General features: G+C 37.8%; 1 protein-coding gene across 1 annotated transcript in view; it reads right to left on the bottom strand.

The window, feature by feature from the left end:
- Window positions 1–6,646, bottom strand: part of MMS22L (MMS22 like, DNA repair protein) — a 124,733-nt gene extending 118,087 nt beyond the window's left edge. Inside the window, exons 1-3 of the mRNA XM_069488296.1 lie at window positions 6,486–6,646; window positions 5,357–5,482; window positions 3,535–3,584 (exon numbers count right to left, since the gene is read on the bottom strand). Coding sequence (XP_069344397.1) covers window positions 3,535–3,584; window positions 5,357–5,482; window positions 6,486–6,646 — 337 coding nt within the window. The remainder of the gene's footprint in view (window positions 1–3,534; window positions 3,585–5,356; window positions 5,483–6,485) is intronic.
- Between the last annotated feature and the right edge of the window lie 3,598 nt (window positions 6,647–10,244).

Below are 10,244 nucleotides of genomic sequence, written 5' to 3' on the forward strand. Positions count from 1 at the left end.
AACCATCATAGGGAAAATGAGTAAGAGACAATCACTAAACAAAAGCAGAGAAAACGTGATGAGAATTATAGGCAATAAAGTCTCATCCATGTTAAATATAAAACTAAACTGATTTCTAAATTTGAATTCAAATGAGCAAACATGGCCACTAGTTTGGCAAAACCAACAGGAACATAAGTATAAAGTTATGCAAATACTTCCATATTAAACTGCATTTTGTGGCTTAATTTCACCCATAAAAAAAAATCATATCATCACCCATTTTCACAATTCTCAGCCCATAAAAGCAGTACTGTCTTAAAAATAATTGCTGTGAACTTCTGCATTCAGGCAAGATGGAGAAAAAGGGTTAGATTTATCCATGTCCCACCTTAAACTTGAAAAGCAGAAAAACAACATGAAACAAGTTTTCAGGCACTGGAAACAAGGCAATACAAGACTGCTATCCCAGAGAGGTGTGCCCTGTGACTGTACCAGCTTTCCACCTAGAGACAATTTCCAAGCTGCAGTATAGGGAAGAGAGCCCAAACACTGCCCAACTCACTGAGATGAGGAGACATGAGATTTGAGTTCAGAGAAGTGTAAATTTGCAGGGCAAAAGTACCAAAGCAGAAAGATGATACACAAAATAAGAGCTCTAGAAATGTACAAAAGGTCCCTGTTGAGACTTTGACTAAATACTGATGTATTCAAGCATGAGAAAAAATTACCCAAGGCCAGAGAAAAGCACAAGAAAACAATTCCCTACAAAGCTTACACAAGCCGGGGAAAAAGTTTAAGTTCTCACCAGCAAGCATGGGAAAAAACCTCATAATACACCAGGCACCAGAAAGAATCCTCAGAAGCCTTACTAGGCTAATTTACCAGACTAGGATTAAAGATTGCTTTGAAAAAATCCTAACAAAATTTAAAACAAACCTCAAAAAGAGCCCTTGGATTCCATGTGGTGAATAATAAGCCATAACAAAATTTAACACCTAGTATAAGGAATGCAAGAAAATCCAGAAAGCAGCAATGCAAAACTCATAATGTCCATCTCACAATAAAACATTACTAGATATTCAAAGCAGCAGAAAAAATATATCACAGAACCAGGAGAAAAATCAGTTAATACAAACAGATCCAGAAATGACAGTGATGAAAGAATTAGCAGTCAGCAAAGTTAAAAATGGCAGTTATACACTTACTCCATATATTCAAGATGGATGAAAATAAGCATGAGGACATAAATGGAAGACATTTAAAAAACCCAAATAGAATGTCTAGAGACAAAAAACAACAACAACAACAACAAAAAAACCAGCATCTGAGAAAGGGTAATACTAACAGCTATATTTAAGAACAAATATCAGCAAAACATACATTATTATGTATGCTCTTCTGCCTCAACTCGAAATCAACCCTAAGAGCATAATGTCTAGAACAAGAACTATATGCACCTGGCAGTAAGTGACGCTGCATAAGGGCTTCCTGGAGGAGTGAGGGCAAAGGCTAGCTACATGAGTTAATAAATAAAGTCCTGACACAGCTGCATGGTGGAGACAAGCTGATCTATGGATAATCTTTTAATACTGCTAACTTGGCCAACAAATCTTAAAGCTTTTTTAAGCAACAAAAAGAGCCAAAATGTCAGTGTAACAAACAACCATTTTAAAAAAATAGTCCATTGCAGTGGTTTTAGGTTAATAAGTGTGTTTCAGGGAATAATCCTGCCTAATAAATCTCTTCCATGAACCCAATTTACTTAAAGTATTGTATGTAGTAAAGATATTTTTGTTCTTTCCACTATCATCTTTTAGAGGCTTCCCAAAGATTTCAAAATAAAATCCAAACTCTGGTGTGGCTTACAAAGCCAATTGTGATTTAATCCTTTCCAAATTCATCATTCTCACACACTCTCTGATCCAACCATACATAATTATTATTTACTCCATGCTCCCTAAACTTTTATGTTTTTATACGCCTCCATGTCTTTGTCTATACAGTTTTTTCCCACTTTGAACTCTTCCTGTCCCAAAAACATCCCCCTAATCTTTTGCCTAGCTAATTCCTTCCCATCCTTCAAGATCCATATTTGGCATGATGGGCACATAGATAGATGAAATGCTGGGCTCCCACAGCAGCTTATATGTGCCTCTCATTATACTTTTTCATCTACCATGCTGACCTATGCCTGCATGTCTATCTGTCCTACACAACTACAAACTCTTCAGCAGCTTATTTTTCCTCTATGAATCATCAGCTCCTTGCATGGTACCTCGAATGAAGCAGGGAATCCCTTAAAGGATAATGAAACAATAATACTTAACATTTACTGAATACATACTGAGAAAACAAGACAAATAAAAGTCTGACAGCTGAGAACTAACAGCTAGGCTTCTATGTTCCCTACTAAAAATAAACAATTTTCATAAAATATAAAAAAAGAGACAGAGCCACTCTATGATTATGGTGAAATAAGACAAAAACAAAACCTCTTCAATCATGTTTGAACACAGAAACATGGCACTATGTAATCACACACAAAACCAAAACAAACAAATCCAAAAAACCCACATCCCTCCTCTTCCAGCTACCATGACTATTACTTCTTTATGAATGAGGACCCCCCCAACCTTCCCTTTGTTTGTCCTACCTTCTAGATAAAAACTGAAATACTCAATCACCAAATTGCTCCTGCTTCTTAATAGCATCCAATCCAGAATAAAGCTTTAGCTCCTTTAAACCCTACCCAAAAGCAGCCAGCACAAGCTCAAATCCTATCACAAGCCCCTTCCTACTCCCTTTTATCGAGAAGCCCCAAATGCTCCTCTATTTTCTCTTGTTTTGCTAAGCTAATAAACCTGTGTGATCAAAAATGTGTTCCAGGTGGTCTTTGGTTGCCAGGCATCACTAACAACAGACAATGGGTTCAGTACTTAATAAGCATTATGGAATTTAATCCTCCAGAACTCAACAAGGTAGGAACTATTGATTGGTGTGAGGCCCACAATCAGCTAGCTTTGGAACCCAGGCTGACCACAAGGCCATGATTCTAAATATTACAATGCCCTAAAACTGCTAAAAAGAAGCAGCTAGCCTACATTAAAACACACTGCCCTTCAATTTACTTCACTACCTTAACTATATCAATCTCTGAAAAACTGGTAATCTATGAAGTGCCAAAAGCAAACAAACAAAAAAGCAGAAAGCAGAAAAGAAGATCAAGAAGACAGCATGAGGTCTAACACTTTCTATTTCTAGTTTGAGTTCTCCATTCCACTCTCAACTCCAAAGGGAAGTATCAATTCACTTCAGAGAAGTTTAGCTTCCTTAAGTCGCTTTCACCTTTAAGATCTACAGTTTTACCTATAAATCTTAGCTACAATGAAATTTAAAAGTCATACTTGTTCTGAATTTGAAATATGCTACATTGTGAACTGGCCTAACAGTTCCTCCATATTATTATATCGTAATTACACCATCATGGACCCACATGCAATTCACTGTAATGAAGTAGCAGGCTTTTTGCCATTAAACACATTTTAAACTTACCAAAATCACAGTTGGCCTGTAACAAGGTTTCTAAGTTGTACAGTTGTTGCCTAATTTAAAAATATAAGATGAGAGTTAATATTAGTATATGTTAAAGCATGTAAGAATTACATGGATAATGTTTCCAAATCTATTACATAGCTTTAATACCTCTTATTTGTTGATGACTGATACTTTGTGAATATTTATTAAAGGATAAGGTTCAGGTAGTAAAAACTTTGAGAGAAGATAAAATATATCTTTGATCTTCCAAAAATATCTATTAAAAGCTGCATATATCTCAAAAATTATTTCACACATTATAGAGTTCACCATCAACAAGATACTATTTATAGCTTATTAATTAAGATACATAAAACATTTTAAGTTATGTAATGATATCTTAAATTATATCATGTAGTTATACAATATAAGTTCAGATATGAAATAATGTAGGCTAGAATAGAGAAAGCTATACTTAGGATGTTCCATCTTAATTTCTTATAGTAATCTTGCCTTATTCCCAGTTGCCTTTAAACTCTTTAAAGATTGGCCGGTATTCATGACCTATGTCCCAGAGAGAAACTCACTCATTCTGTAATGTTAAGGATTACAGAGTATCGCTCATCCTGTCCTCCCAATGAAACATAACATGGCACAGAGACAGCAAAGTCTCTTGGTAAAGTTTCAGGGGATGATGATGAGAGAACACCTTCCACCTCTCCATTGTCATTTAAATATACCACATATACATTTTTAATGTGTTTTTTAATAATCTGCATTCAACAACTGACTCCAATTCAAAATTATCTAAAATCTGGCTGGGTGAGGTGGCTCATGCCTGTAATCCTAACACTCCAGGAGGCCCAGGTGGGAGGATCAGGCACTTGAGCTCAGGCATTTGAGATAAGCCTGAGCAAGAGTGGGTGGAGTCCCATCTCTACTAAAAATAGAAAAAATTAGTCAGGTGGGGTGGCATGAGCCTGTAGTCCCAGCTCTTTGGGAGGCTGAGGCAGGAGGATCACTTGAGCCCAAGAGTTTGAGGTTGCTGTGAGCTAGGCTGATGCCATGGCACTTTAGCCTGGGGCAACAGAGTGAAAAAAACCAAAATTATCTAAAATATGAATATTGACTGTGCCTTAAATGATAATGAAGAACTAATTTAATTTTGTTAATTATGATAATGCCATAGTGGTTATGTTTAAAAAAATAAAAGTCCATATTTTTAAGAAATGCATACTGAAGTTTTAAGGGTGAGATGACATGATGACTGGAATATGCTTACACATACTTAAACCAAAAGAAGAGGGGACAGGACAGATGAAGGAAATGTGGTAACATCTTGACGTTTACTCTGAGAGTGGATATGTAGAGGTTAATTTTGCTGTTCTCTCTACTTTTGTGTGTGTCTGAAAATTTTCATTAAAATTTTTTAGATGTCCAAATAGAGAATTAATATTTCTATTACACGGTCTAAGATATATTTGGAGAAATATATTCTCTAAAGATTTTTGAAAGACTATGCCTATTAAGCAACAAAAATATTTTAATTTTCTTCTAAAATTACAATATAGTTCAAAGCCTTGCCTTGAATATTTGTCTTCAATACATAATGCCAAATGCAAAGAATAAAGATTCTAAAAATCAATAAAAAACAACTCATTAAAACCATTACTCCATCAGCCATTACCGCTTGATTTTTGTTACTGTTGTTGACAATCAAGTGAGCAACAAGCACACTCCTACTGATGCTTTTGTAATATCAGCATTAGAAACCACCCAACAACGTAACTTAAAACACTAAACAGCACCTACACTCATAGGAAGTTTTAAAAATAAATACCTGAATAAATGAAAGAGCTCTCTAGATGAATTCACTAATGCTGTTTCAGTAACCCACTGAATGCCAAATATTTCCACTGTATCTTCTTCAAAATTAGTTGGTAAAGGATCAAGATTTAAAATTAATCTGAAATGAAAATTATGATTTAATCTCATAAATAGCATACTAAGTATCAAAATTTAGCACATCTTTTTTTACATTTACTTGAATTCATATTAAAAATGGCATGTATAAAAAATGTCAAAAAATGCCTTGGTACCTTACATATTCAGGATTACTGCAGTCAGACTGTATTAAAATTTCAATCCTACATAATGATAAAAAAGTATAACTAAAGAGCAATGCAACTTAAGGGAAAAACCAAAAAGGATTCTAAGGAACATACTTTTGCCTGTCTGCACTAGTGGTCTTCAGTTGCAGAATTTCATCATTTGAGGGGACATCTGATTTTTTAAAAACAGCTAAAAACAACTCTGAGACATGTCTGGAGAATAGCATGAACAAATTAAGTACTCTATTTAAGGTCTCTAACGAGGTACAGCTATAAAATCAACAAAAATGGTTTTCTGTATGACTGAAATGGCCTCAGCAGGTATTGCCAAAATATTTCCAGAATAGCAGTTTTATTGCAATATGTATATACCTGCTCAATGCAAAAATAAGTCTATAAGACTTCAATACATATAGATACATAGGATTAGACGGAATGGGGCACCAAAAAGTGTATATGTTTTACTTAAAAATTACTGAAAATCTCTAGAATATTATCACACTCTTTAGAAGGAAATACCATTTCAAAAAGCTCAGATAGTTAAGAATTCAATTTATGTAAAAAGGTAATTACTGCCCAGCTCCCTAGCCAAAGCTGAGGTAGCAGTGAGGTATGAGAACATCAGTTACCAAGGAAGTTCTCCTTCATACCCAAAATACTTTTGGGTATGCTCTAACCAGGAAACCAACAAGAGAACTAATATTATTAATAATTTGTACCTTTATGATATTCTAAGCTGATTTACAAAACACGCCTGGTGAACACCAAAGTTTAATGGACTGAAACGATAAATAAATAACATTCCTAACAAACTGATGAATAACCTAATGAAGGAAAAAGTCTTCGGTTTTTACCTACCGCTTAAGGGCTCCACTGCAAAGGTAGGACTCGCCAGAAAAATTTTTTCCTCCTCTGTTGTCAACAGCACAAGAAAAGCAAGGGGGTTTGCACCATTCTGTCCCCAGCTCCAGCTCTAAGCTGTCAGTCAGGAACGTCGACGCAGCAGCAGAGTTATCCATTGTTTATTTCATGTTCTGATATGTTTGGGGTTCACTATGATTATCATTAGGGCTCCAAAGAGACGTCGTGAAGAGATTCCTGGAGGTGGGGAAGACTGAGAGATTGGGAGTTACCTCGGAAAGTTCCCAAAACGTGTCCCCCGCACCAAAGAAACACAAAAAACCTGAGAAGCCAAATCCTCAACAATTTTTCCCTCTCTCCCCTACTCCCCGCGACCCGCCTATCCACCACTCACCATCATTGGTATCAGACAAAATGCACAACAGACTGGCCGAGGCAGAGATTTAAAATCTGCCCTCTACATCGGACTCTGCAGCCCGGAACAAGGTGAAGAGGAAAGAAATGTCTGCAGGACAGACTCAGCTTCAACTCCCGAGCCCATCTCGAACTGCACCCTCCGCTACGTTACTAAACAGCTCTCAGCCCGGTTCCCCGCAGCAAGGTGAAGAAAGCTCCCTGGAAAGCTCTGGGTGGGAATCAGGAAAGTCGTTCCTGGCGCCAACCCCCACCCCTCCTAGCCCGAGGACCAGACCCACCAGGCCGGTGCCCGGCAGCACTCGAGCGGAGGGTGACAGAAGCCGGGATCCTGCGCACCAGGATACAGCCAGGCCTGCGGGGCGCCCACTACCGCGGTGCATGTAGTACCTGTTCACACTTCCAGTCCGCGAGATCTGTCTCCGGCGATCCCAACCATAGCCAGCGTGTGCGTGGGGTCTAAGTCGCAAACCGGCGAAATTCCCGCCACGGCGCGCGCGCGTTCTGGATGGGCGGGACCCCGGCGTAGCCCGCCCCCGGCTGCCAATCCCCTCGCGATACTTGCACGGAACCCGCCTGCGCTCCACGAAATCTCGCGAGAGTCCGTCAGGCCTGGAACTAGTTACAGAGAAACGCTTTTTTCTTTTCTTTTTTTTTTTTTTTTTTGTACCTTAAATTGGTGCGTCCGCCCAAAAGGCGGGCCTTGTAAGACAAAACTGCTGCTGAGGCTGAGGTGAGGAGGGCTTAAGGACTACAAGGTGGCCCTCTGGCCGGGCCTAAGAGAAGACAATTACTCAAGTGAGTCCGAAGCGGGTGTTTCTTTCGCACCCAGAGTCGCGCCATCGCCACTTCTTCCCGCTCTAGTGCCAGCAACTCTTTTGTTAGGGTGGAGGATGCCTTTTGTTCATGGACTGTAGGGCAGGCAAGTGCAAAAATGAAGTTAATCCAGTGTTGGAAACACCTAGTAGGTCAGTCAGGTGGCCCTTGCTTTGAGCCTAAAAACTGTTGCTGCCTTTCTTTTGCACGCAAGTTAGCACGCTTTTGTAAAGCTAATAGTCCATTTGCAGCATTTTACTTATTTTTTCAAAGTGTAATTTAAAATCGACTCCTCAGAAGGATTTTCAGTCTAAGTCAGGGAGAACATTATAGCAGTGTCTTGAAATTCAAGAAAAACAACAGGATTTCTAATACAAATGCCCTGATAATGATTTGAGTACTTGCTATTGCCCATTCCTCACAATAGGTTTGTCCCGTATGCATAGGACACCTATCGTAACTCTTTTCTCTTTTGAAACCAAATACCACACATCTTGTAATAAACGGGTCGAAGTTAGAAAACGCACTATGATCTCTATTATGACCACAACCTAGGGCTATTGTGGGTTTTGTATCTAGTTGCTCAGCTGATGTACTATGAAACTTGATGCTTTGTTGAGTACCCATGCAACTCATTTATGCTCCTTGGGGAGTCTCTAGTATGACACATAGTGACATGCACAACAATCGCAAGGAAATAGTGCCTAGATATGAGAATCTTGTGCCTTGACACTGCTTTTAAAGAATTTGGTCAACAGATAGCCATTAGTACTGCCTTCTTCCTCTAATCAAAACATCGAAATAGACCCCTTGATGTTGATTGATCAACTTGCTTGAATACAGTGAGTGGGATGGGAAGAACCAAAATAAACTCTCTAAATAACTTAAGCTAGTAGAATTAACACATGTTATTAAGAATCCCCAGCAGGTAAAAAATGGCATACAGTACTCAAGAGGGGTGACTGAAGGGTGCTTAATGGAAGGGCCATATACAAAGCTTTGTACAAGGTTACCAGAAATCAAAAAGTGATGGTAAAACACCCAGAGCTAATCAGGGAGCCATTATCACCCTTAGGCCTAAGGAGGGAATACCAGAGCCCAGTGAGGTTTAATGCTGTAGGAGACAGCCACCCCAATAGCCATCTATGATGCCTTCACAGAGGAACATAACCACTGCCAACCTACAACTAAGCAGGGAGGGAGCTGGGAGAATTAAGTATCCAAACATCTTTCCCTCTACACTCCCAATTTCCAGCTGGTGTCTCTCAATGACCAAAACCAACCTAAAACCAGAGAGCAAGGATGCAGTCTATAAAGTTCCAGTTCCTGGGATAGGGTCCAGGCTGAAGAAGGATGGAGAGTAAATCTAACAGAAAAGGGTCAATTTTATCAAGAAGACATAGGAGTGCTGAATGTGTGTACATATAATAACAGAGCTTCAATATACATAAAGCAAAAAAATACTATTACAGTACTTCCTCACTTAACATAGGCAATAGATTCTTAAAAACTGCAACTTTAAGCAAAGAAGCATCATACAACGGGTCCTTGAATAACATCCTTTCATTACGACATTGATGAGAAAAAACATTTGGTTTCTTTATATGTTGTTTTGCTTAAAGTTGCAGTTTATAAGAATCTATTGGTGATGTTAAGTTACTGTATGAAAGAAATACTTAGATGAACAATTTTAGATAGAGACTTCAACACTCCTTTCTGTAATTGATGGTACAAGTAGGCAGAAAATTAATATAACTATAAAAGACTTGAACAGCACTACAAACGAACTTGACCTAATTTACTTTTATAGGTAAGTCAGCCCAGCAGTAGCAGAATACCCACTACTGACAAGTACACATGGAATATTCACTAAAGTAGACCATATTCTGAGCCATAAAACAAATTTCATCAACTTTAAAAGGTTTGAAATCACACAAAGTGTATAATCACAATGGAATTAAACTACAAATAACAAATATCTGAAAAACTCTAAATATTTGAAAATGAAGTATGATACTTCTAATTAACCCATGAATCAAAGAAGAAATCACTAGGAAAAATAGAAAATATTTTGGATTAAATGAAAATGAAACATTAAGATTTATTACATTAACTGCTTATATTAGAAAAGAAGAACAAGCTCAGTTCAATAAATTAGACTTCTTTCTTAAGAAACCAGAAAAAAAAAAACCCAGCAAATTAAAACCAAAGCAAGTAAAATGAAGGAAATAATAAAGATTAGAAATAAGTGGGATGAAACAGGAGAAAAATAGAAGAAATAAATGCAACCAAAAGTTTGTTCTTTGAAAAGATCAGTATAATTGATAAAGCCTCTAGCAAGATTAATAAAGAAAAGAAATTCCAGTCTAGTATCACAGAGGCAGAAATTTTACCAAGTAAAATCCAGCAACACACAAAAAGGGTGACATATGATAAGAAAACCAGTTCATCTTATGAATGCAAGGTTGGTTCAAATTTCAAAAAGCAATCAGTGTGGGCCAGGTGCGGTGGCTCATGCCTGTAATC

The sequence above is a fragment of the Eulemur rufifrons genome, chromosome 15, assembly GCF_041146395.1.
Source record: "Eulemur rufifrons isolate Redbay chromosome 15, OSU_ERuf_1, whole genome shotgun sequence".
NCBI lineage: Eukaryota > Metazoa > Chordata > Mammalia > Primates > Lemuridae > Eulemur > Eulemur rufifrons.